Source organism: Acipenser ruthenus, chromosome 26 (assembly GCF_902713425.1).
Source record: "Acipenser ruthenus chromosome 26, fAciRut3.2 maternal haplotype, whole genome shotgun sequence".
NCBI lineage: Eukaryota > Metazoa > Chordata > Actinopteri > Acipenseriformes > Acipenseridae > Acipenser > Acipenser ruthenus.
Window position 1 is genome coordinate 22,110,068 of NC_081214.1, and position 27,587 is coordinate 22,137,654.

General features: G+C 43.1%; 1 protein-coding gene across 3 annotated transcripts; it reads left to right on the forward strand.

The window, feature by feature from the left end:
- The first annotated feature begins 1,140 nt into the window (after window positions 1-1,140).
- On the forward strand, window positions 1,141-27,442 carry LOC117430194 (BCL-6 corepressor-like protein 1). 3 transcript variants are annotated; one of them, XM_059001001.1, is made up of 13 exons: window positions 1,141-1,342; window positions 12,844-12,955; window positions 14,224-14,317; window positions 14,919-17,591; window positions 18,180-18,306; window positions 19,867-20,271; window positions 21,072-21,325; window positions 22,394-22,663; window positions 22,961-23,127; window positions 23,565-23,710; window positions 23,930-24,007; window positions 24,681-24,834; window positions 25,317-27,442. In XM_059001001.1, the coding sequence occupies exons 2-13, from the start codon at window positions 12,870-12,872 to the stop codon at window positions 25,588-25,590; spliced, it is 4,728 nt and encodes a 1,575-aa protein (XP_058856984.1). In that variant the 5' UTR covers window positions 1,141-1,342; window positions 12,844-12,869; the 3' UTR covers window positions 25,591-27,442. The 3 variants fall into 3 exon arrangements, with proteins under 3 accessions (XP_058856984.1, XP_058856983.1, XP_058856985.1); XM_059001000.1 differs by lacking the exon at window positions 1,141-1,342 and adding an exon at window positions 9,580-9,710; XM_059001002.1 differs by lacking the exon at window positions 1,141-1,342 and adding an exon at window positions 9,580-9,710 and having other exon boundaries at window positions 14,227-14,317.
- Window positions 27,443-27,587: the final 145 nt, after the last annotated feature.

Genomic DNA, 27,587 nt, shown 5'->3' on the forward strand with positions numbered 1-27,587 from the left:
CACCAACTGATCTCTTAGAAACATACGTTCCTTTTTCTTCAAATTACAGTGTAGATGGGGTGGGTAGCCTATTGTTTTCTCACCGATGTTAAAACTGTATGAGTAAAAAACAAACAAACGGTAGATTTGTTAAGTACTGTATATTTCAAATCGTATATAATTATTATTATTATTATTATTATTTATTTCTTAGCAGACGCCCTTATCCAGGGCGACTTACAATTGTTACAAGATATCACATTATACATTATTTCACATTATACAGACATCACATTATTTTACATACAATTCCCCATTTATACAGTTGGGTTTTTACTGGAGCAATCTAGGTAAAGTACCTTGCTCAAGGGTACAGCAGCAGTGTCCCCCACCTGGGATTGAACCCACGACCCTCTGGTCAAGAGTCCAGAGCCCTAACCACTACTCCACACTGCTGCCCCTATAATGTGTAACACGTGATTCTCTATTGAAGTCTTGTAACGTGATACAGTTTCTTATACACCCTCAATTAACATCATATGCATCCAAAGTTATTTCAGATGTACGAAAATAAAGAGATTTGGCCCGACCCAAAGGCTTATGTTGTATTTTGAAATCAGAAATACTGCTTTCCGGCACCCTCCCATGATTTTACTGAGCATATAGTTTAAATGTATTTTTCGCTTATTAGACATGGATGGGCATAGCCTACTGTAATAATTTGAGTTTTAAAAAAGATATATGTATATATATATATATATATATATAAATAGGGCTCTATATTGGTACATGCTTTGGCAATTCTATAACTTAAAAAAAACGGAGCTGGGTCGCATGTAAAGTTTCATGAATTTTGAACTGTTGATAAAAAAAAAGACCTGTATTGTATTTAAACGCTGGGCAAAGAGTTGAGAAAGAAAGAGAGGCCGCATTGTTTGTTAGCACTAGAAGAAAAAAACAAAAGAAAAAAACAGTGGATTTAAACTAAGTTGCGTGCTATGTATGAAGTAATTGACATCGATGCAAGTAATGCACGAGTTTGACTGTTTATGTGCTAAGCTACGGTATTTTAAATGTATGGTCTGGCAAACACAACCTGTATGTTATTCACCTGCAGACAGAAACGCGCAGGCTTTAGGACCCGACGTGCGCGATTTCTCTCCAGCTGCTGCAGTCTGAAACTGGCAATGTGGGAACATCGCGGGGAGAAACCCAAATCTCACCCCGGATTCATTCTACTTTAAAAGCACATCGGAACCCCGAACCGGAAGTTTGCGCAGCTCGTAGATCCAGCCCTCTGTCCCCGTGTCAGTTCCGAATCCGGACCAGCTGGAGACCTTTTCTGATCTCGCTCGTGGGGAAGGTAAGACGGTGCTCTGCGAGTGCCATTGCTAATAACAAAAGAGAGGCGCTGCTGGCTGGGGGCATTTAAAGGGGCATTGCAGAAGAGAGAGAGAGAGAGAGAGAGAGAGAGAGAGAGAGAGAGAGAGAGCGGGGAACAACCAGAGTCTTAAAACTTTTTTTCTTAAATTTTCAACTCGGTGACTAGATAATAGATTGTTATAAAAAAAATAAAAAAACCCAGTCGTGTTGTGTATTTAAACATTAAAGAGCTGCGATATTTTTTTTTACTACCTACATTTGTACGAGGTTTTGAAAACAAATAAATCGCACGCATGTTGTGTTATTGTGTTTTTAAATGTGTCACTTTAAAAGGCTTATTTTAATGCAACGTATGTGGCGCATTTGAGGAGCGAGAAGTTACAGAGAAGCTTCTCAGAAGCTCAGTGTGTCTCTTCTTTTGAGTTGCACTTGCAGTCTCTCTGACGGGTGTGGGTGGGTTGAAATCTGTACCACCACCCACCACCCTGAAATATTTTGAAGCTATTATTCTACACAGCTCTCCAAGTTCCACAATGAGATATCTTCATAAATAATAATGTATGGTCGACTGTTTTCAAACGGGGCATCGTAGAATTATTGCTACAGTTGCTGCAGTGGTTCATCCTATATTCATTTGTATACCTGACTCATATTTATACATTTTAAAAACTGTGCATTTATATTCATTTTGTAATGAGAACTACTGCAATTGAATTATCGTCTGTAAAAATGGCTGGTTGCACGGCTGGACATTCGCTCTCACATCATCCATACAGGATGTCTGACAGTGAAAGGTCTGCTCGTTAATCTTATTGTAAATATTGTTAAACAGGCGAATATGCATATAGTAACATTTCTTTAAGAACTTGTGTCTTGCGTTTAGGGAAGCGGCTTTAACGGGTTGTTGCCATGTTTGCAAATGGAAACCCCAAGACGCAGATTTAAATAAACCTTTCCGGGATAGGATGACCGAAAAAACACAAACGTGTTTTTATCTGTATTTATCATGTTTTTTTTCTTGATTTGTGTTACACTGTTTCAAGGACTGTTTAAAACCCTATGCGCCTCGCTTTGTACGTCTGAATTTGATCTATACCCCAGGGCAAGACGAGTCTCGGGACGAGCAGTAACCCCCGCTGGGCGAGTTTGAGCTCCAGGCAGCCGGGAGCTGTCGGGATCGCCAACCGGGTAATGAGCGCTCTTTGTCGGCCAGCGATCTCGAGGATAACCCGCTGCGCCACGATCTTTATTTAGACTATGAAACAAGCAGAAAACGATGCATTATTTTGTGGCAGCAAACAGACGCGCGGTGCTATTCAGATAGTATTTTTTATATATAAGAAAGAGCCTTTAAAAAATAATTAGGCTAAATGCTTAATTATTATAATTAGGTTGTTAATATTATTTATCGTGTTCTGTTTTGCTTTTTAAATAGACAGCCTCCTTTTCAACTACAAATGTTGGGCTATTGTATATATAAAAAAACAAACTCTTTACACACACCTGTATTGACAGTGGAAACAACCCAGGTACTCCACGAAGCCTTTGCCGTTCCCTGTAAAACCTCTGTCTATGGATTTAAGGTTGTTTCCACAGGCTGGATTTTGCGTCACTGTTCTATACTAGCAGGCTATACTTATAAGCCTAATGCAGAAATAGGTCATCGTTTTCACAATGTTTATTTTTCAGTCTGCTTGCTTGCTTCTAAAAGGTGGGCAAACCGAGGCCTTGAGACATCGGGTATGCTAGTTTTACCGATCAAAAAATGTAGGAGCACTTTTTAAGTGAAAGATAAACCACAGACATTTCTGTCATCGGGAGATAAGAACACACACCGACTCACACTGTAGTAAACTTCCTTTCATTTTCATTAAACATTTAAGACGTCATCGTGTTTTTTTTTTTTTTAGTACGCTATCACATTATGATCTAAATCAACTCGAACAAAAAAAAACGATCTTTTTCTGTCACAGTCTGCTTAAGAAATGTTTTTATAATGGATTTGGTGCTTAAGCTAGGTGTGAGGAATTGTAACGCTAATGTAATGGCTGCACTGCACCAGGGGAGAGCAAGCTTTTTCTGAGCCAAGTAGCTGTGCCGCGGGCCCTCCAAACCCCGACGCTCTTATAATCCACTTATTTACCTGGCGAACCCTTTCAATAGTGAGGTTCTTACCGTATTCTATCTAACCAGCAGAGCCTCTTAGCGAGTTAAGCTAAATTCGCGCAACGGTGTCGCGCAGCGTGTGTGTGTGGGTGGGTGTGTGTGTGTGGCTGTCTCTGTAAAGAGAGTTATGCCTGTGCTGTGCCTGTGTTGCGTGCCTATGGTAATTAGGCACGTTAATTATAAATCTAGGGGCGAGGCAAAATTCGGCTTTTACACCACTCGAAAATACCAGAGGGCACAACCTTGCAAAGGAGACGCCAGAAGGCGACAGGACAAACATGTGCCAGGCCAGTGGAAACCCTAACAAAACATATTTCCCGTTTTGGATTGCGCATTCTGGGCTAGCTTTCTGCGTGGGCACGTAAAGCAAAATACTGTTTAGCTAGGTCTTCCATCAGTTGAGTCAAGCTTACTGTAAGTCCACTGTGTGGAAGTGCATGCGTTTTCATTGCATGTGCAATAAACGACTAGCGAATCAATTGCTCTTTGAATTGTCATAATGCCTTTATTACTATTTTAAAAAGTATAGGCTACTGTTGCATTGTTTTTGGATACTGACTCTTGACTTCATGGCACTGGAGTGGGTGTTTTTAATAATGAGCAGTTTACCAATGCTTTCTATTAAATCAAAGGCGAGACAACAATAAGTCTGAAGCTAATTGTCTTTTTTTTAGGGAGTAGGGGGGTCAGTTACAGCCCTACAGTACTAGCCTCTTAATCCAGCAGACTCAAAACAGGAGATAACCATACAATTTTAAACCCCTCCATAAAACTGTCAATAGGGTCCACATGGGTGCATTAATTAATTCACTGATGCAGCATGTGGGATCTGACTGCTGTACATGTCATTAAGGACGGCCAGGGAGATACAGCTGCACATGTGCTCATCTAGTGACATTGATCCCCACTTCCTGCTGCTTGCAAAGCAGCCCTTCTGTCCGCCTGTCTGTCTTGTCATTCTTCTGTCTATTCATGAGACTGTTGCATTAAAGAGATTGAGGTGTGCCCAAAACAGGGACACACCTGTCACACCTTTATAAATACGTCCAGCTCCCTGAAGGTTTGTACTTGGGTCTGAAATTAGTGGTGCAGAAAAGCAGTAGGTGCATATGCACCAGCAGAGGTGGCTGTCGGTGGTCACTTTGTAACTGTTGCCACAGAAACATGTTTAATTATTGAGCACCTTGACTATTGGTGCAAAAGAGATACACCGTTGCAATATTATAATGTATAAGTGTTTAAAAAATAATAATAATAATAATGCAAAATATACAGGTACCACAGAATGGAACATTTGCATATGTTCTGATTTAAAATTGTGATCTGTATTGTGAGTTCTCTCTAGGGTTACTTTTGCCTGATAAGGGTCTATGTGCCCCTTTAAGGTTGTGTTCACAATGGATTTGGTGCAGTCTCAGCTCAGTTCCTTTGGTTTAAAGCAATGAATCAATTTGCTTGATTTGCTTGGTGTTCACACTTACCTGGAAGCAAATGTATTTAGTTTGTTTGGGTGTGACTGAGTTCATTTGTGTTCACACTGGAATTTGCAAGTGAACTTGTTTTTTTTTTTTATGATGAGTGGATTGGCTCTGCCTGCAATGCATCTTGGTGTCTTTTTAAGATGGCAGTGATTGGGCACCTTGTTTTTAAATTACTATTTTTTTAAATGTATTGCTATTGAAGCAAGTAACGATGAGCACTGGAGGAAAGTACAGGAGCTGGATTCTCTTTGTTAAGTTCTGCCTGGGTTTTTGGCAACCAAATTTCTATAAATATCCCCTTCTTTCACTGTCCATGTTGTTCTACGTGATGTTTTTCCACCAAACTAGACCAAAATATCCTGGAAACTTCACTTCCATCTCATGTAGCTACAAAGGTCAGTGCCCTGTGTGCAAACAAACTGAGTTCCCCTGTCGTTCACACTGAAGTGTAGCAAGAGCACCAAACTTACTCTGCCAAACAGACTGGGGCCGCCTCTTCATCCTTTCAGTTCTAATAGGTTTTAATGAAAGCACCAGGAGTGAGTCTGCATTAGTAGGCTGTTAGGTGGCATTTTGGAAAGCACATTGGGTTCAAGTCCAGTACAACACATGAAGCACCCAGGTCAGAGTGGTCTAATCAACCCCCCTAACTTCTCTGTCCATTTCCTAAACTTTCAACGTAAGAGTTGAATACAAGTTTGAGACTTCTCTGTTACATCCTTTTCAAATCTTGCTCTTTAAAATCTGAGCCAGCCATGTTCTCTTAATTTGGATCATGCAAACGGTTCCACCTGTTATTAATGTACTCCAAACAGAGTCTTCTGCAGAGTTTTAATTGTGAATTGCTACAATCATGGCTCACATGAACAAACGTAACTTACAGGGACATTTTTCAACAAAGCCTTTCTTATAATTATGGCAAGGTTGTATGCTTTATTGTGTGTTAGGTGTGCACTGTCTAGAATTTTGGTATGCCATAGGGTTATGCAATTTTTCATGCACAGTAAATACAGGACTTGAATTGCATGGCACTCCCATTGGCATTGCCAAGCAACTAGTTGTTCAGGTAGATTTAGTAGCGCATGATGCTGCCAAGTGCAATACTGTAGCTGAGGTGCATTTGACCTTATGGTCCACTGTTCTGTAGCAGCACCATCACAGGCTTTCTGTGTTGTTATGGCCCATTGGGTTTACCATTTCACTGTTTTTTTTCATGTGTGCTCTAGATAAATGCTTGTTGGTGTTGTTCAGGATTGCAAAGCAAAGCGCCAATAAGGAAATTCAGTGATATGTCAGTCAACTGTTTTGAAAGAACAGGTATGGTTTTGGGTGTGTTATGCATTAATGTGATTTATCCATTAAATCCCTTAATTATGACAAGCAAAGGGATAAAGTAAAATGGTCTAACTGGAGCTGGTTCAAATAGAGGGAGATCTCGATTAAAAGGGACTGACTGAGTGGGCTTTGTGTAAAGATAGAGATGGTAACAATGGGGTTAAAAAATAGCTTTTTTTTAACTGTATCTCAGTGTAGGGCAACTCTGACCTTTCCTTACCTGGTCTTTGTCCCAACCCAGTTTTTAATTGTTTGATTGAAACAATGAACCCTCTATCCAGGTCTAAAGCAGTTCACTTATTCACTATACCTGTTAACCCTGATGCAGCACCCCCACCCCACCCCCAGGACTGGCCTATGCCTGCCATATATTAGGCATAAAAGCTGATAACAGAAAAAACACTCCAGCAAGCATGCATTTCAGGTTAAACATGGGTTTTGCACAGATTTGTGAGCAATATAGGTCAGTGAAAGACAATGTTGGGTTACACCAACATCTACCTAGTTGTGTGTGTGTGTCTCTCTCTCTCTCTCTCTCTCTCTCTCTCTCTCTCTCTCTCTCTCTCTCTCTCTCTCTCTCTCTCTCTCTCTCTCTCTCTCTCTCTCTCTCTCTCTCTCTCTCTCTCTCTCTCTCTCTCTTTCCATGTTCAGTCTCAGTCTAGTTTATAGCCTGTAAACTGCTAGAAAATTACTTACCGGTAATTTAAAGTTGTATTACCCAGGGATTTGAAGGCTGGCTGTAATCACACATTAATCCTATGCCATAAAACTTTAAAATAAAGCAATTTAAAATCACAATTGCAAGAAGGGTGTAGATAACAAAAACGTGCTAATTAAAGAGCATGGCTCAAGGAAGACCAAAGCATTGCTCTCTGGGATGACCCATGTGAAGGGCCTGTGTGATGACAGCTGACCGGCAAAGGAGGAAGGTGGCCCACGCCTCTTAAGATCTGCAACAAAACAGTGCTCTTCTTACACAATAGCATTGGTTGCATCACTGCATACATAACAACAGGATTACTTGCTGCACTGTTTTGCAATCTCATTCAAGCTACAAAATGCATGTTTTTAACCTTGCAGTTATTGCTAAAGTCATGCTGCATTCTCATGTTGCCCCTTTTGAAAACCATGCTGTCAATTTGTAGGATGTTGTTGGAAGTCATTTTGTTGTGACCATCTAAATTAGAACAGGAAAACAGATGTTTTTAATGGCATTCTTATGTGGGTGTGTTTAGGGAATGGGGTAATGTGTTAATTATTTATAATCCCCCCCCCCCCCCCCATCAGATACTAAAGCATAAGGATGCATATTTTCTTTTAACTATAAGAGGTATGCAGATGCTGATGTATACCGTTCACAGAATAATATGAAGTATCTTTTATTTCTCAGAGGATTTTGATTGTAGTTCTGCAGACTCGGTATTATAATTGCGAAGCTCTGTGTAATGTATTTGCCCTATATTTCACGAATGGGTAAAATACGTGTTTGTTTTTTTTTTTCATTGACGCCTCTATTTCGAATTCCATTGGAACAGTTCCCTTTTCTCTGTGGGTCTCTACAGACATGTCCGCCTTACAGGTTAAAACGTCGCGCTAAGGAATGGCTGTAGTTTATGCGGTCAAAATATCAATATGATACAGTACTATAATGGATATAATGGATCTGTGTACATTGCACTTTTAAATGTTAATGCATTCATTTTAACATATGCATATTTTTTAAATAGATGTGTGTTGCCAGTTTCAATATATATATATATATACACACACACACACACGTCATATATTAACTAAAAAGTAATTTTCATTTAAAAAATAGTTTCCTTCAAACTCTGTTTGGATAAAGTACATCAGGATTTACAGTAGATTGGAGTAAAATATATCATTTAAAAAAAGCCCAGAAGCATCGAGCAAATAACTGCAGAAATCGGAGGCATTTTTTCCCCTAAGATTCTGCACATCTCTCTCCAGTACACGGTAGACGCCTCTGTTGCTACGCTGGGTTAGTTCAGCTCACATGACTTGCCCGGTAGCGGATGGTATTAAATATTCCATGCATCGGCTACTGAATTTAGCTTTGGCTTATTTTAAAGATATAGAAATAAACATTTGTGTTGTGCTTCTAGTAGAATGCAAACATTTTGTTCCAAGTTTCCCATTAGTCGCGTTATTTTTTATTCGAAGACACCCATTTCTGGTCATTTGATTGACACATTGTTTGCAAGACAATTAAATACCGGTAATGTAGTGCAGATACAGGACGCTACAGTTATAGCTCGTCAAAGTATTAAGTTGTATTCTTAAACCGGCAATACGGGACAAGAAAAGACGTTGAGATGATGTCCAGCTGCGAGAAAACGCAGATTTCTCTCCCAGCATTTTGTCTCCTAATTGCAAGTTGTATGTTTTGTGAGAGTACAATGCCTGCGTGCATTCGGCTACACATTGTCTGTCGTTGGGTGATGGCATACACCAGTACTAGCGACTACTCAGAGCATAGGCTCCACGCTCGTGTTCTGTTTTAAATTCACCAAGGTTAAGAATTAAGACACTATTTCAAAGTAACCTTCAGCAGAGGGCATGGGCAAACTTGTATGGAAAATATACGAAGAAGAATGTGTTATAACCATTTTAATATGTTTATTTTAAGGTTTTAATTTGACTCACGACTTAGGTTAACGAGGAGAAAAAAAATTGAACACACGTCTTTATAGTCCTGTTTCATTTTTCTTCTTTGATTGCAACACTATGACACCCTCTTGTTTTCATATAAATGTATCATATATAGGTATTTGCGTTTATTTTCTCTAAATTGGACGGCATTTAGGACTGCAATTAAGGAACGCATTCTGCATTGACAAACACGTCAGGATATTCTGTCACCAGTGTTTATATTGTGCCGTAATGTTAAAGGTTGCTGCTGTTCTGTGCCCACTTTCAACTCACTTTCATGTCTAGGCTATGCTTGCGCTGCCGGTGAAACGTTTTTAATCAATCCATAGTTTTTTGTATTTATTATTATCCACAAACAAGCACACTGGCATTTTTTTTCTCTTATCTCTGTTTTCACTTTGCTACTAAAGCTTTTTCAGTTTAGCGCACCGTTGCGATCCCCTTTCCCCTTGAGCGGCTGTTTTCCTGCGGTGCATGCTGGGGCGCGTAGTCCCTACTCCTCCCTAATTCCACTTCTCACTAAAGGGGCGTGGGGACTGAAACACTACAAGTCCCAGACGACCCTCTTTCCATCTGTCCCTCTCTCCCATCAGAGAAGAGATAGAGTACGGAGTGCCTTGACGAAACCCCCTTGGACTTTCGGAACCGAAAAACGGACGATATTCGATAACTAAACCGAACCGGATCAAAGGGGTACGGAACTGACTCTCCATTTAATGTCATTTTGTGTAAAACCATATTAGACCGGCGAAAATGTGTTTGTTGATACATTTTGAAATAAATTGTTAAGCTGCGAATTTAGTCAGCGCTAGCTAGACGAGTCGACGTGAATCTGTTCGATCCAGAATATTATTTTTTACCATCATAACAGAAACCCAGAGGACGAGGCTGTAGTTGTCAGGTTGTGCTGTTTTTCTGTATTTATATTGAATCAACATATTTCAAAATGTTTTCAAGCGGTGCACTAGCCAGTCCAGTCGGAGCCTGGTCGACTTTGCTGCGCAGGGATCGGTTTAATTTAAATCGCTTGTGTGCGGTGTTATTTTGAATAGGCTGAGGCATCTGAGAGAATAATGCCTTTATTAATAGGCTATACGAAGTTGACTTTTGCATCGTGACTGGAACTCTTCCGCGTTCATATTCCTGAATTGCGAATACTGTGAAAAGGGACTTCTGCATGCACCGGTCGGGAGTATTTATAATAAACATATTCAAAGGTAAACTTATGTTTATATGTTATCTGAAACAAAGCGATTGGTTGATATACAGAGCTTCAAGCTTCTGTTTTTATCTGAGGCTCTTAAATGTGTTTTGTGCCCGTGCCGTTTGATTTGATGCTGTTTCAATACAGACGGTGCAGTTATGTGTTTCGCTGTGTGAGGTTACAAAGACAGATTTGACAGGCATCAGAGTTGAAGTATAAATGGTTTCATGGCTTTTGTTTGGTTTAACGTGAATGTGTTTATAGAAAGTGTTCAGATAAACAACAAACGAATCTGACAGCGACTCCAGTACCTTGTTTAAAAACAGTCTCCGGCTGTAGCATACTTGTGGACGTAATTGTATCAAAAAAACAAACAAAAAAAAACAACATTATATTAGAAACTGGTTTAAAGTAATCTGGGAAAAGGAAGTAGCCTCGTAACCTTACTAAAAATAAAACGCAGTTATCACAGAGGCACATTCAAATAAACAAAAAAACACCATCTGGATTGGTTTTGGTGTACAGGAGGTTGCGGTAACACTTCTCAGTTCGCATCTTGTAGCGAATGCGACTGAACCCCGCTGCTTGAAGACATTCATTTGAACGTTATTTGTTGCTTCATGAAATATTACTGTTATGAAGAGAGTATTTAAATGGGCGTGCAGCTTGGTTAGTTGTTTGTTGAAAATGATTACCTTCTCATAGGCTTAATCATCCAGTTGATTGTACTGAGGAATACTGCTGAATTCCAACGTCATGTATGTGCTCTTAAACATCCTGGTTCAAAATGCGTTTCCCGGTGTAGGGGCTTGTTTGAGGAAAATGCAGTTTTAAAATCGGAGACTTTGTTTGTTAGCTTGCTTTGTTTTTGTTAGGCACACAGTCTGCAGTGTTTGTTTGTAGCACACATTCAGTGTCTTTGACATCAGCTGAGAATGATGCCCTCCACTCAGTGAAATGTTATGGGATAATATGTATTACTAATAATATCTAATATTCATTAACTAAAACCCATTGCCTCTCATTTCACAAGCTCTTAACATTTTTCTTACCTCACACTCAGCCTGTAGAATTATAGGGCATTTCAGAGTCACACAGAGCCTCTTCAGTTTACTGCTGTCAGTAAACATATGTAAATGCAAGCAATTTTTAAAATACAGTGGTATTAGATGAATTGAATAGACTCCAATATGTTCTGACTAAATTTATCTTGTGTAAATCTTATGTTAAACCATTGAACTATTGTGTAATATATGCCCGTGACAGTGTTTAAATGTAAACTCGGGTGTGAATGTAATGCTGAGACCCATGTGCTCTGTGTTTCAGACTGCACGGTGCTCAGAATGTAATGCTGAGGGCTCCATGTGCTCTGTGTTTCACACTGCACGGTGCTCACAATGTAATGCTGAGGGCTCCATGTGCTCTGTGTTTCAGACTGCACGGTGCTCACAATGTAATGCTGAGGGCTCCATGTGCTCTGTGTTTCAGACTGCACGGTGCTCACAATGTAATGCTGAGGGCTCCATGTGCTCTGTGTTTCAGACTGCACGGTGCTCAGAATGTAATGCTGAGGGCTCCATGTGCTCTGTGTTTCAGACTGCACGGTGCTCACAATGTAATGCTGAGGGCTCCATGTGCTCTGTGTTTCAGACTGCACGGTGCTCAGAATGTAATGCTGAGGGCTCCATGTGCTCTGTGTTTCAGACTGCACGGTGCTCAGAATGTAATGCTGAGGGCTCCATGTGCTCTGTGTTTCAGACTGCACGGTGCTCACAATGTAATGCTGAGGGCTCCATGTGCTCTGTGTTTCAGACTGCACGGTGCTCAGAATGTAATGCTGAGGGCTCCATGTGCTCTGTGTTTCAGACTGCACGGTGCTCAGAATGTAATGCTGAGGGCTCCATGTGCTCTGTGTTTCAGACTGCACGGTGCTCACAATGTAATGCTGAGGGCTCCAAGTGCTCTGTGTTTCAGACTGCACGGTGCTCACAATGTAATGCTGAGGGCTCCATGTGCTCTGTGTTTCAGACTGCACGGTGCTCAGAATGTAATGCTGAGGGCTCCATGTGCTCTGTGTTTCAGACTGCACGGTGCTCACAATGTAATGCTGAGGGCTCCAAGTGCTCTGTGTTTCAGACTGCACGGTGCTCACAATGTAATGCTGAGGGCTCCATGTGCTCTGTGTTTCAGACTGCACGGTGCTCAGAATGTAATGCTGAGGGCTCCATGTGCTCTGTGTTTCAGACTGCACGGTGCTCAGAATGTAATGCTGAGGGCTCCATGTGCTCTGTGTTTCAGACTGCACGGTGCTCAGAATGTAATGCTGAGGGCTCCATGTGCTCTGTGTTTCAGACTGCACGGTGCTCAGAATGTAATGCTGAGGGCTCCATGTGCTCTGTGTTTCAGACTGCACGGTGCTCAGAATGTAATGCTGAGGGCTCCATGTGCTCTGTGTTTCAGACTGCACGGTGCTCAGAATGTAATGCTGAGGGCTCCATGTGCTCTGTGTTTCAGACTGCACGGTGCTCACAATGTAATGCTGAGGGCTCCATGTGCTCTGTGTTTCAGACTGCACGGTGCTCAGAATGTAATGCTGAGGGCTCCATGTGCTCTGTGTTTCAGACTGCACGGTGCTCAGCCTGTCTGCCATGGTCTCGGCTCCTCCACTCTGCAGCAGTGTGCACGACTGGGTCAGCAACGATCACATCCGGATGTGTGGGATCAATGAGGAAAGGTGAGGTTAGGAGCCTGTTGGGGGAGGGGGGTCATCCAGTATAGATGCAGAGGTCTGGGACGAAGCTCCTTAAGCACATACAGCAAATCGGAACACTCTTGAAACATTCACTCCGAAACGTTCTCTGCAGACTGTCCCACCGAGCCACTGTGTGCACAGGATGGCGGTGCATTTTTGTGTCCTACACAGTGTGCTGTAATAGAACTAGAAGAAACCTTATTTGACAAACTTGTCTTGAGAAAGACTTGTAGGCAAAACATTTATCTATGAATTTAAGCTTCTTTCAGTATTGCTGCCTATTCTGTCGTTTTTTTTTTTATATTAATTGATTATTGTGTCCTGTATTTATATATAGCTAATTGCATGTCTGCTAGCTAAGTTGCTAAAGAATAGTTTTATTAAAATCAAAGTTTTAGGAAGAAATATCCTAAGTGGGAGATCATAGTGAGTTAGGTCTAAGGTTGAAATCCCAATACACTCAAAACAAGATAAAATGGTGTGTGGGAGGGCTTCAGTATTACTATGTCCCTTAAGTATTTAGCGTATTTCCCCTTTCCCCTTCCCTCTCCTTCACGTTTCAGCCAGTGGCAATGCTAGGTGCAGTGTGACGAGGGTCCCTAAGCAAAGCCAGTTTCTGTGCAATTAGTTTCCTGCAAAACAAGGCACCTCAGCCTGCCCTGGTCCACACCCACACTCAACAAGCTGCTAATTGCTGATCTCGGGGAGGAATCTGCACTTTAAACATTTGAAAAGAGGTGTCAGTGTAAGGGCTGCAGACGATGTATACAATTTGTAATAATAAGTTTGTAATACTGGTTAAAACTGACACTTGGTATCGCACAAGACCTGTTTAGCTTATTGCTGGCATTCCAATAACAATACAAAATATGAAACAGTTTAGTAACCATCCAGCAATGTCATGTGAGAGTAATCCTGTGTACAGTACTCCACAAATGAAGTGTAGCGTTTTACTGGCATTACAGTAACCAGGATCAAATATAAAAAGGCGTGTTGACTGACTCGTTGCTACACAGGTTCACTGCTGTGTGTCACCCGATTGTAATTTAAATAGTGCCCCTTTTAATGTAAACGCATAATTAATCCTCCCAATTGTTTCTTTGCTAATTCTGCCTTTATGAAACGGGTTGTAGTGTAGTGACTACTAAAAGTTGCGAGGAGAAAAAGACAGCACTGAAAAATTCCATTCCCAAAATGCCTAATTCCGATGGAAAATCAGCAGCCCTGTATAATGTGTTGTCTTTAATCAGCAGGAGAGCGTCCTTCACAGAAGAGGATTCAACTAACACAGCCTCACAGCGAACAGTTGTGAAGGAATGTTGTGTTACCAGCACTCTTACGCAGGTAACAAACAGAAAACCGGACTCTCCTTTTGAGTTTTTTAAACTGCCTAGTATGCTTTTACAAACAGCATGGCACAATTGGTTGCAATCAAAACTAATGATACCCTACTAGCAAAGTCCACTGGCATTTCAGCTTATAGAAACAAAAAGGGGCAGAGAAAAATACTTCCTTTTGTTAAAACATTCCAGTGCTTAAGTTAAAATGGTGTAAGTATTTTACTTTTGAAAAGCAGGTATATTTCACACTAGACGGGTTTCCATTGCAACCGGTAGCATGCTTGTGTCCTGTATATTAAGTAGGTGGGTGCACCTGTCTGTCTTTGCAGCTGGATGAGTCGGAACTCTCAGATTCCAGTGAGCAGGTTGTCAGTAGAGGTTAAATTGTATTGAACCTGAGATCTGTAGAGCAACCTAATGATAAAAATAAGCGCATTACTCTTCATATATGAACTGTGTCCCTTTAGCATATTTCAATTTTCTCCTTTCGAAAATATTAAGTTCAAAAGCTGGTTTAGGATAAGGTGTGTTGGGGTGTAATAGGAATATAAGCATTTGAACAAGTATTTCCTCTTTCTCACTCTCGCTCTCTTTGTTTCTTATAGGATGACTCCCCTCAGGTGAACAATGGCGATGGAAGCACTGTTAACAAAGAAGTCAGTGCTTCTAAAGAGGTTCCGGAGAGCATCACTGGGGATCCACCACCAGACACCCCATCCTCAGAGCTCACACAGGAGAAGCAGGCCACACCCTCTGATCCATCGAGCCAGCAGCCAGAGCCGGACAGCTCTCAGAACTCCAGAAGTCCAGATGTAATTCACAAGGACAGCAGGTTAACAACGTTCTCTGAAGCCCTTCCTGTCCAGCTACAGAACTGCACCTCCTCATCTTACCGCTCCCCCGTCAACAGAGCACTTTACCAGAAAGCTGAAGCTCCCAAACCAAGCTTGGATGGAGATGCATCCTTTCTGGGGCAGCCATGGCCCCGTCGGAAAGTGGACGGTTCGGCTTTGCCTCTGAACCCGAGCTTGAACGCAGCCAACCCTGCAAAGAGAATTAATCTACCAGCAGCCCAGGCCCAGCCATTGGTTAATCTTCCACCAGCATTTCAATGCCCTCCGGTTTTTAACCAAGGCCAACCCCTGGCCTTTCTTCCGTCTACAAACTATGTACCCCCTCTGTGTAAGGTGACACTGCCTGCCACTTTGAGCCCCATAGCAGCGTTAAGAGAAGCAACAGCATCCCAGTTCATGCTAGACCGACAGCACCACAACTCGAGTCCCAGCATGACGACGCAGCTGCGATCCTATCCTTACCATTTCTCTGTGAGCAGAACCCTCTCTGTCAATCCCAAATCCCCTTCCAGTAATGACAAGCCTCTGTGTAGCCACTCTCCCTCCAGCTCTGCATCTAGCAGCAAGCATTCCAAACCTGCCACAGAGTTCTACTCCCCTCCTGTTTCTGTGGCGTCATCCATAGCGCTTCCTTTGAAGCAGCCCATGTTGGCTTCTGCCCCCCCTCCTCTTCCTCTGTCTTCTAATTCTCCGATCTGCTACTGCCCTACCAGCACCCTCACTTTGACCAGCCTGCCGAGCCATGTAGAACACAGGCCCCTACAACACTGTGTTGATAAACCCTCCCTGGCCTATACTCGGTTGCAATCTCCACCTCGTCTTGAGGAACAGACAGTTGTCCCTCCGCCTGAATCCAGGGACCTGCCTCTTGACTTGTCTGCCAAGTCCAAGCGTTCGAAGACGCCAAAAGACCTTCGGAAGACCCCGCCAATGCCAGTGCTGACCCCAGCAGAGGGTGGCAGGAGCGATTCCGCATTTGTGAAGCGATTACCTCAAAGCCACACCGCCAGTTTGGGTGTAGCACCTCCTTTTGTGGTCTTTCCGGACTTCTTAAGAAACGGTGGTGCTCTTCCAAAGAAGTCTGGGGACCGTCTGACTTCCCAGTCACTGGAAGCCTCTGGATCCTGGGCTAAGAACCCTCTACAGAGCTCCATCAGTGCTGTACCAGGAACTTACGTTGGGGTGGCTAACCCAGTTCTGGCTTCCACTCTGCGGTGCAAAGACGGCAAAGGTGCTTTTGTGGATGATCTCCATAGCATCGCAAAACAGGAAACCATCTCCATCGTCGACCAAGGAGAGAAGATGACCTTGGCATGTGGGGGAAAGAAGACACCCCATGTGACCAAGGATGTCCCCCAAAGGTTGGTCTCCAGGAGCCCCAAAAACAATGGTTTTCCAGCAGGCAATGTACCGAGTCCATCCGACGATGCATCTCCGATAGCCTTATCGGTTCCCACTGCTTTATACCCTCATTGCAAACTCACTAACGGCAAATCTCTGGGCTCACCGCCACCCCCTGAAGATAGACCTGTGCTCCAGCAGCCAGCACTCCTGCCTAGCACTTGCATCTCCTTGGCACAGACAAACCCCATCCCTGGAGGTCTTAAGGACAGGGTGGCCAGCAGCAGTGAAAACAGCCTTTTGCAAAGCACTCCTCATCTCGCTGCTCCCTTAAATTCCCACCAAGGAGCGGAAGAGAAGGGGAAGAAAGTCCGGACCCCCTTGTCCAACCTGGAGTCCATAGTTAAAAGGAAATCGATGGAGATGACAGGGGCTGCTTGTGGGGATGATTGCAAGCAGATGACTTTAGACTCCAAAAAAACTGACGCAGCCTCCAGCACTGAAAACCAGACCAGATCTAGAGAAGCAAGCATAGCGCATTTGCATCCCAAAGCAGAGAAAGGAGATCCTAAGTGTGATGAGAGACTGACCGAACTCAAACGAGATAAAGGACATACTTCAAATAGTACCCCAGGACATTTGGCCGGGGAAGGTAAAGGTGATCCCAAACTTGCAGAGGAGGGCTTAGCTGTCTCTAGATCGAGTGACCTGACTCTGGACAGCTGTAGCAAGAAGGAGACTGCTGTTGGCAAATCTCAAAGCCGCCAAGAGCTTGAAGAGTTGGGAGTGAGAGAGGAGGATCAGAAGTCTAAGGGTCTCTCTCCCTGCATGAAGCTGGAAGGGATTGCTTTATCCATCTTGAAGGAGCAGTGCGCTGCTGCTGCCGAAGGGGAGAAGAAAAATGGAACCAAAGAGCCTAGGAAGCCAGCGAAGGTAAAGGGAACAGTCGGCAAAAAGAAAGGACCTGCATTGAAAAAGCAGGCAGAACATTCACCCGCCTCGGAGAAGAAGAAAGCAAAGTGCATTCACAAACTGAAAGAGGAGGGAAGTAATACCATGGAACAGGAGCCTCTGCTAAAGAAGGTACCATTCTACTATTGGTTATTGCAATACATTAAAGTCTTTTCCCTTTGCACTTCTCTTTAGATATGCACTACAGTAATCAGGATTTTGGGGTGGTGTTAAATAAGTTAGGATTCAGATGCATATAATAGAAGATGCAATGCAAAGGCATTTATTGCTTCAGATTTTGTTCATAGACCTTGTGGGTTTAGAAATTACATAGTGCAACAAGGATGATAGTAGTACTCCCCTTGAATAGCAGTTTGAACAATTACAGGTTACTGTAGCCTAATGTAGGCCCACCTGAGCTGTCTACTTTTTCCATTGTTAAGATCAGGCATGACTAATTAATGTCATAGTAAAACCTGGAATGGCTCAAACTGCTATGCAAAGAGAGTCTCGTTTCCATCCCTACACAGTCATATGTGTATGGATTGTGTATTGCTGGCCTGTGTGAAGTACAGAGGAATTTCTCCTGGGAAATCCACAGTAATGTGTTCCTGAGTTGCAGTGCAGACTGCTCTTTACTGCGTGGGTGTTGGGGCAGTCCGGGTCCCGTGCTGTTGAAGGCTGACCCGTTTCTGTGCCCGGTGCTGTTTGTGCTTGCAGCGAAGGAAGAGGAGGGCGTCCGCTTTGGAGGAGAGTGTGGGGGAAACACAAACTGAAGAAGTGAAGAGGAAAAGGAGGAGACGGGGGAGAATGCCAAAGCTGGGACCTGCATCGCTGAAGGACACAGGTGGGGCACAGGGCTGAAGCAGCAGGTAGAATTCAGGTTGAACCTACTGATTCACAAATAAAACACCTGCTGGCTTCACAATGTGGACTGTGCTTGCTCTGTGTATTATTATTATTATTATTATTATTATTATTATTATTATTATTATTATTTATTTCTTGGCATACGCCCTTATCCAGGTCGACTTACAATCGTAAGCTTTGACTGGTCTTGTTTTCTGAGTCTGAGTTACCTGTCCAATGATGGGTTTACAGGTAATGCTTCAGTAAGGAGGAGTAACGCTGAGTCTAGTGTACTGGTAAACCTGTTCAAGGATGCTGATAAATGCTTTCTGTCTCCCCCTGCGGTTCCCCAGCTGTGTGCTTCAATTCTAGATGTATTTTTGTATGTGGGATTTCTTTTCTCGGCAGAGAATGAATATAATACACTCTTAACTATTTAACCTTTGCTTTTAAAATATGTTTATATTCAAGTTCACTTGTTTCCATAATTCTCATGTTGCAGCTGAATTAGTATATATTCTCTAATCATATCTATTTCACCGCAGTAGCGTTTTGAGCATTTGCAATTTGTCAGTTTGATATATTTGCTGCTTTGTGTGTGTGTGTGTGTGTTTTAAATATTGCATTATCCCAAGAGAAGTTGAATTGCATGTTATTGGGCTGTACAAATGTAGGCATGCATGTATTAATATTACTATAGTTGCCCACATAATGACAGTAGATAACACCTCAAGGTATCTATTTGTGCTGTTATTGCAGAGAACCATCCCCACTGGCTTCCTTCCCTGAAGTTTCTTTCAGGTTTGCTGGCTCTCGTATTAGAACGTGGTTTACACCTCAGCAGCCTCTATTGTGCTGGATTTTAGCAGCACATAATGAAAGACAGCTTCTCCTTTCAGCCAGATCATTCTGGCAGTACCTGTAAATTAAAAAAGACCCTGGGGCTTGCATTTGTGCAAGGTTCTCCTGAAAAAAAATGCACCAGTTATGAAGAGCTGCTGGACAGTGGCTGTGAAATGGACTGATTAGCATGATTGGTGCTCTTTGGGTAACAATGTAAATTGTCTTGGGGAAACTCTTACTGTGTGTGTGTGTCTGTGTGTGTGCGTGCGTGTGTATGTATGTATTAACTTTTGAGGTCTAGGATCAATCCATGTTTTTAACTGGGTTTGCCCTTGCACAACTATACCACTGTAAATTTCAATGGCAATTTTGCAGTCCCCCCCCCCCCCCCCCCCCATGCTTTTCCCATGATTATACGATGCATTTACTATGGTTTGCCATGTTTTTGAATATGCTTTAGGATACCCCTCTGTGCTTTACAGCACTTACCTGTGCTTTACCGTGCTTTCACTGTGCGTTATTAAACATTGCTGTGCTTTTACTATGGTACATTTTTAGAAGGGCCCAGAGGGCAGTGGGGAAAAAATCAAATGGCAAATCCACAGTGACCAGAGCTGCATTATCAGCAAACCACTACAAATTATTACCATAACTAATTTTGGCCATTATCAACCATGTATCAGATTATCATCCTTCAATTTCTGTGTGACTCCAGGTGGCTGTCCAGGGAACGAGGACCATGATCGCACTTTGCAGAAAGATGTGCACGTGGACTGGCCGGCTAAGGAAGGGGTGCCCGTGGAGACCACCCCCAAGCTGAGGCGTGGCCAGCGGACCACGGCTCACAAAGACCCCAGGAGCCCCTCACCCCTCACCCCCCACCCACGCAAGCCGCCGGAGCGCCCGCGAGCAGCCAGGGGCAGACCTCGAGCCAGCGCGGCTGGGCTGGAGCAGGCAGGGGTGGGGTACGAGAGCGCAGAGGAGAGCCCTGCCAGGAAGAAGAGGAAGAGGCGCAGGAACCGCAAATACCAGAACGGGGAGTACATCACCTATCGGGATCAGACAGGAGAGGAGGAGGCTGAGCAGAGCGTCGTCACGACCCGGCGAGCGGGGCGAGCAGGTACACTAGAACACCACAGAGGGGAGAGAACTTCTAAGAGTCTGGGTAACTTTTGGACTGAACAGTACAAGAGGGATGACAGTAGTACTCCCGTTGAATAGCAGTTTGAACAATTCCAGGTTGCTGTAGCCTAATGTCGGCCCACCTGAGCTGTCTGTTATTTTATTATTATGATCAGGCGTGACTAAATGAGCTCACAAAAAAAGCCTAGTAAGCGAGATTGCACTATTCACAATAGCACCCCCCCCCCCCCCACCTCCCCCCCAAGACGCATTTTTGTATTGTAAATTACTATGATTTCTGTTTTCTTTTGGCTAGATTTCTGGCAGGGGTTACATTTCTATTCTGTTGGTGCCACTGTTACGGATGTAGTTGGACACATTGTTACAGAATGAAGTCTCACGCTTGTAGAACCTAATTGATGTATTCGTAATAAGATCTTTATTAGTGGCAGTGAAACAGTCTTGTTCCCCAGGAGATCCTAGCAAGACACAGGTGTCGCAATAAAAGCAGCAGCGCTGAACAAAATGATACTTTAAACTTCCATCATTCAGGGAATTAAAATACAAAACTGGCTTTCAGGTGACACAACAACAACACTTCAAAGGACCTGGGAGTAGTTAATTACAGAAAGGAATATCCTTCTTGAAAGCCCAACAGTAGTGGATCTGATGTTTTTGTTTTTGTTTTCATTTGATTGCTCCATTTGGTCTTGTATTCCCCGTGTGTTTTCTGACAATTGAATTGAAAGCGTGTTCTTTTGATCAGAAACATGTACATCTCTGGTTCTTCCTCACTAGATTTCAGGACTCCGCTGCCTGCGTGTTCCCAGCGGAGCGCGGCTCTGTCCTGTAAGTGTTCCAGCCCGGATCCCAGTCCAGGGAGCAGCTTCAAGACTCGCTCTGCATCCCTGCGGAGACTTTCCCAGTCTTCCAGCCCCCAGTGCAGGCAGCCAGAGCATCACTGCGGCGTCGCCGGAAAGGAGCAGACGGAAAAGCCTTTGGGAAAACGAAAGTGCAAAACAAAGCACTTGGGTGATGCAGAGGAGAAAAAGGTAGGGCCCCCTGTAAAGGAGAGCATGTTTTGCTGCAGAAGCAGGATGACAAAGAAATGATTTGATGTTTTTGCTTTTAAGTGCCTGTTTTAACCACAGGGTGTGTCACTGCAATGCATGTTTGACACCTTAGATGTTATACTTGAAATTTAGGTAGGGGGCACTCCCCTTTGAACAAGCCAACTTTGCAAATAGTTTCAAGCAAGAACAGTTTTAATGAGTAGAGTAGAGCTGCACTGTCCTCTAGTGGAGAACATAAGAACAGCACTCTTGTTAGTTACACGTTGTAACTTCATGTTGTAGTTAAATGCACAGTAACTTCAATAGCTTTTTTGTTTTTGATTCAAAACTTGCTTTTACCTTTTATAATGTTAAACGTTTGTAATAAATGGCAAATATGGAAATCTACATTTTAAAAGCAAAATCGCATCTAGATGTAGAGAAACGCGTTTTCATATGTAATGAAACTTGCTAAGGGCATTTGATAATAATAATAATAATGTGATTGATTTGTTGTTTGTCAAAAGTTTCCATTAAAGGTTAATGTTGAAAGGGCTGTAAATCAAAGCATTCTGCTTCTTACACTGCAGTTGATTACAGCTCTATTCCATGGTGTCCCACAAGACCTGAATCATAGGGAAATGGTACATTGAGTATGGCTGTATCTTTATTGTAGGCATCCTGAGATAGCAGTGAATAAGGGCCAATGGGAGGGGATCATCAGCTTGTGGAAGGTCGGATTTCTCCCAAAATGATTGCAGAATGTGTAATTAACACATGCACATCTTTATGTGCCAGAATGCAATGTGCTCTGTTTTTTGTGAAAGGAAAATAATGATGTTACAAAACTACCAACAGAAAAATAGCAAATGTTTGAGTCAATTAACTGTTTGAAACACTGAACAGTTTTGTTTTCCTGTTGCTGAAAATGATTGGTGAATCTTACTCCTAGTGGTTAACAGCATGTCCCTGTGATGATTACATCAGATGTTTCTGTACATGTGTAGCTCGTTGGGCTTGCTCAGTTTCCGTGCTGTTTCTATACTGGGCTCTGAACTGTGCTTGCAGCTCAAGATTAAGAGAGGAAGTCCAGTCAAGCACTCTGGCGGGCTGGAACGGGACCGCCCCTCTCCGAGGAAGTCCCGGGACTGCGGCTCCCCCGCTGTGGTCCCCAAAAGCACTTGGTCTCCCCAGCGCGGCAGGAGAAGCAGCGTGGCCAAGGGGGCTGCTCCGGAGACCCCCACGGGCAGGCCTGTCCCGCCAGAGGCACGGCGACTGATTGTGAACAAGAACGCTGGAGAGACGCTCCTGCAGAGGGCAGCACGGCTCGGATACCAGGTACAGAATCCAGCCAGAGGTATCCCAACTAAGTATGTTATTTTAATGATTAGGAACCAGAAGTTTGCTATTAGAAATAGTCCCTCCATTAAAGCTGCATGAACAGCTCCTAGTTGTAAACCTACAGACTCAGGTATGACTTACTTATACTGTGATAAGTTGATGAATCTGAAGCCCTGGACCGGGTGCAGAAACACTGCGAGCAGTGCCACGCAGACCTAGACCTATTGCAGAGGCCCTGCGCTGGCTCTGGCTCTGATGTGTGCTGCCATGCTAATTCCACTCCTTGTCCCGCAGGAGGTGGTGCTCTACTGCCTGGAGAAGGAGGTGAGTGAGGTCAATCACCGTGACAACGCCGGCTACACAGCCCTGCACGAGGCCTGCGCCCGAGGCTGGGTCAGCATTGTCAGGTTACTGGTGGAGCACGGCGCTGATGTCAACTGCAGCTCTCAAGATGGGACAAGGTAACGCACACACTTCCTGTCTCAAGAAAATGTTTACAGTGACAGCGATATTTCAGATGTGTCATTTCACTGCTCAGTTTAGGTGTTGCATTGCAGCTAGTATATAAGACCAAGTGTAGGCAGCTCTGGTTCTGGAGTATCGTTCCATTCCAGCTTTAAGTGGTTGAAATGAATTATTCAATTGAACGGCTTTCTTAGGCACATCGCTGCTGCTCAGCCACTGACCCGCCTCCGCTGCATCACTGCTGCACGCAGACTGGCAGCATTCTCTTTTATTCACTGATTGGTCGACTGTAGGCTGTACTGAATCCTGATCAGATGACACAGGGGGCAGTGTGATGGGCTGAATATTTCTCAAGCTCTTATGTACTACAGAGTTCTAGCTTCTAGGGAAGATATTGTGTTGTAAGTAATTTAAGTAATTTTGGATGTTTCAGACCTATTCACGATGCTGTTGCCAACGACAACCTGAATGTGGTCCAAATCCTGCTGTCCCACGGGGCTGACCCCACGCTCGCCACATACTCGGGACAGTCAGCCATGAAACTGGCCAGCAGCCAGCCCATGAAAGTGTTTCTGACTGGTAAGCATGTGGTTTTGTCACTGAAAAACGAACTACAGCAGAGACAAGAGACCTAGAAGTTAACAGAGTGGAGTTTTGTCACCAGCTTTAAAGACAGAAGGGGGATTTGGGGAATCAAAATGGTTTAGTCTAAAGTCCACAAATCCTGCCAGCATTGAAGAGGACCGGTACGCTCTTGTGTTCTGACACACCCCTTTTTATCATTTCAATCATTTGCAGAGTACTTTACAGATTTACTGGATCGCAGTGAGGACGATCCGAACATCCGCTGGGATTTCTACAGCAGTTCTGTGTTCGGTAAGTGAAGAATATTCAGAGGCCACGACTCTCCTGCTGCATGAAGGATCCGACGTGTCTCTGAATTGCTGCAGCGGTCGCGTGCTCCTTGGTGCTCCACACATGCTGCAGCACATATTAATACTGCCCTTCCCCAGTGTGTCCACGGTGCTCATTGAGGGGCTGGGATTGCAGAGGGAACCTGAGCCGACAGACTGGATTTTGGCAGTAATGACTAACGAGCCAATTAAACATCAATGCAAACACAATATGGAAGATGCTTTTTCTCTGCTTAGTGTTATTTTTTATACGTTTCTAAGGTTTTGTATTCTTACCCTGGGGGAAAGTATTTCCTTAAACATTTGTTTTCCTCCTTGTGAAAAGATATTACGGGATTTTAGCCACTCTGCTCGCAAGTTTTCTGGCTATTGGCATGCACTGTAACCTGTGAAGATACAAAAAAATAAGTAATTCTGCCACTAGAGGGGGTAACTAGCACAGTAGTGAGATTGCTTGACTGCAGCAGTTTCATTCCCTGCTCCATTTTAATCTAGCAATGCTGGCACAAGTCCAGTATGTTCGAGTACTTGCACCAGCATCATTCTCATTGCAATCGTTTTTTTTTATTTTTTTTTATTTTGGTGCTTGGCACGCCCCCCCCCCCTGAAAGAATACTGTGTTCTGTGTGTTTCAGAGACGGACAAGGAGGTGTTCTGGGATTTCTTACTGACCCCTCCAGCCGAGGAGGAGGAGGAGGAGGAAGATGAGGACTCGGGCTCCTTCCTGTTTGAGTTCTCACAGGAGCCACTGCTGTCCTGCTACAGCATCCAGACCTCCATCTCTCAGAGGTGAGCAGCGAGCACAAGAGCAGACTTTCATTACTGCCACAAAGGTCTCCAGAGCATGCTGCTGGGATCCCCCGACATTCTGCACCAGCTCCGATAACTAAAAGTGGGTTATTACTGTAGGTGGCTGGTGAGTGGGCTTCATTTGAACTACATGACTGAAGAGCTAGTTCTGTAACTGGGAACATTTCAGACACCCGAGTTGTTAGTCAGTTATAATAATGTTATGCATCACTCTAGAAGCTTTCTGAGTGCAGAATATCTCTTGGATTCCAACAGGCTGTGAGCTTCAAAGCAATCAGGCTGCCTCTTATAAAGGTTTACTGCAGTGTACAATGGTCCTTTATCATAAGAGCTGCTTCTTCCTCTCATGTGGAAAGTATACTGCATATAACAATGTCTTTCCAATGATAATAGAACTGATCCTAATGGCTGACTGTATAAATATATTTTTTATGGATCTTATTTTTATATTATTTTTACAGCTCCTGCAACTGGCTGCTGCTGTCGGACGTTCTGAAGCGACTCAAAGTTTCTGCACGGATATTTCGGGCTCGATACCCTCACTTTGAGATCACCAGCATCACAGAGGCAGAGTTTTATAAACAGGCATCTGCAAGCCAGCTAACACAGCCACCCAAAGACCTGCAGGATCCCGTTGAGCTGTTGCGCTGTGTTCCGGACTTGCTTGGGCTGCTGGGCTCCTCCATACAAATATTAAGAGGAGAAGCGGACACAACCATCAATACCAACCGATAAATTCCTTGTGGTTTATCAATTGTGATTTTTCTTTCCTTTGCTTTGCTGCGTATCTGGTAAGGGGCAGGGATCAGGTGTGGCCACCGTTTTTCCTGCAAGGGGGTGGCCGTCATTCACAGGCTAGAGAAACGTTCTGATATTCAGTATTTAAAATGATTTGTATGAATTAGATCGATCATTATACATACAGTGTTTAAAAAAAAAAAAAAAAAAAAAAAAAAAAAAAAGTTTTTATCCTCAAGCCAGTGCTCCTCTAATAGAATTCTGTTTTGGTTTTGTTTTTTAAATAATATATTTTTGGTGAAGATGATAGCAGAGTTGTTGTTGTTGTTGTTGTTGTGTTAGTTTCCTGAAGTGTTCTTGTTTTCCAAATTGATTTGAATGTTCTCAGAGAGAGAAAGAGAGAGAGGAGGAAGAGGAGGAGGAGGAGGAGTAATCCCCTGCTTGTTGTCACAAGAATGAACTGCCCAGGAGTAAGAGCAAGACTAAGCCAGCATTCACCAGCTGTACAAGCACAAGAATAGTGAGGGACAAAAAGGCCCATTAGGCTGTTTGTTTTCCTTAGCAGTTTGTAGATTGTGTTTGTTTGGTTCAGCCCATGCCAGCAGTAGACAGTACAGATGTAGCCTCAATTGGCATGCAGGCATGGTCAGGAAAGCCCTTAACATTGTAAGCTGTGTAGCAGGGTTTTGAATTATTAAAAATGAAAATGCTTTACTTGCAAGTTCACATCCCAGTAGCGCACAAGATAATTTCAGGCTATCACCCGGAAATCAGGTACTCTGAGTTCAAACGTTTTAACCACTGCTGGCCAGCTCGCGCATATCACTTGATGTTGACGAGTCTAAGATGTACAGATGTCAAAAAAAACTGATTCCAAATAAAAAGTGCAGTCTTCGCAGGGGTGTAAATACAGCAGATGTGAAAGGCCAGAGCTGAATCTGACTGTAACGGCTGAATCCTATACCTTTGGAAGCCTCATGTATTGACATACAGGTCAGAGAAAGGGGTGCTGTATTAAACAGCATGGAGCTACAGCGGTGCTGTATTTTTTATTTGATCCTGGTCTTGGTGCAAGTACTGCTAAGTGTTTACCACACTGGCTTTGAGAATCCTCTCCATTGTTTTTGCCCTTCATCCAGGTCTGCCAAAGACTTTTCAATGAAGCAGGAAGATACAAGATTGAATTACTGGAAACTGTTTAACTGGGAGCTTTTGAGAAATTGCACAAAATTAGGAGACGGGCTTGCGCCCCTTCTGATTTGAACAGAGCCCACGACCGCCCCCCTCCCCCTCTCTCTACCTAGATGATGTGCTTATGCTACAGTCACTGAGATTTGTTTTATAATTTAAAGTAATACAGCGTTTGTTTCCTTGCTTTATTTAATAGATCTTATAATTATTATATTTTCGTGTGTGTGTGTGTGTGTGTGGGATGATTTAACAAGATTGCTCTGTATGGTTGGGTGCTGTTTATGAAACATACCGTGGAAGATTTTGCTCGGTTGAAGTACTTTTTTTTTTTTTTTTTTTCCCCCGAAGTATTTTAACAAGCAAGAGTACAGTTTTATTGTACCCGGTGCTAAAAAAAACAAAACAGAAAACTGATGTTTTGTGTTTGACAATCACTTGAAGCTTTCTTTTTGAAGTTATATAAATAAATAAATAATAAGAAAAAAAAAATAGTAATTGTGAATTTAGTTTTCCAGTATAGGTTATCCGCCTGTCCGGGGTAGAAAAAAAGAACAGGGCGAAAATACTTTAAAACCTCGTTAACAAGTAACAGCAGGTGTGTTGCTGATAAAAGGTATTAAAATGAAAACATTTTAATTTTTTTTTTTTTTTTTTTTTTTTTAAAGAAACAAATAACAGAATAAAGCATGATTGTTAAGTTTGGCTGTGTTTTTCATTTTAATCTTCTGGGTAACCTAACAGTAATCTATCAGGGGTAACTGCGTAGCAGTGAAAAGAATTACTTTGTCTGAAGATGTTTTCTT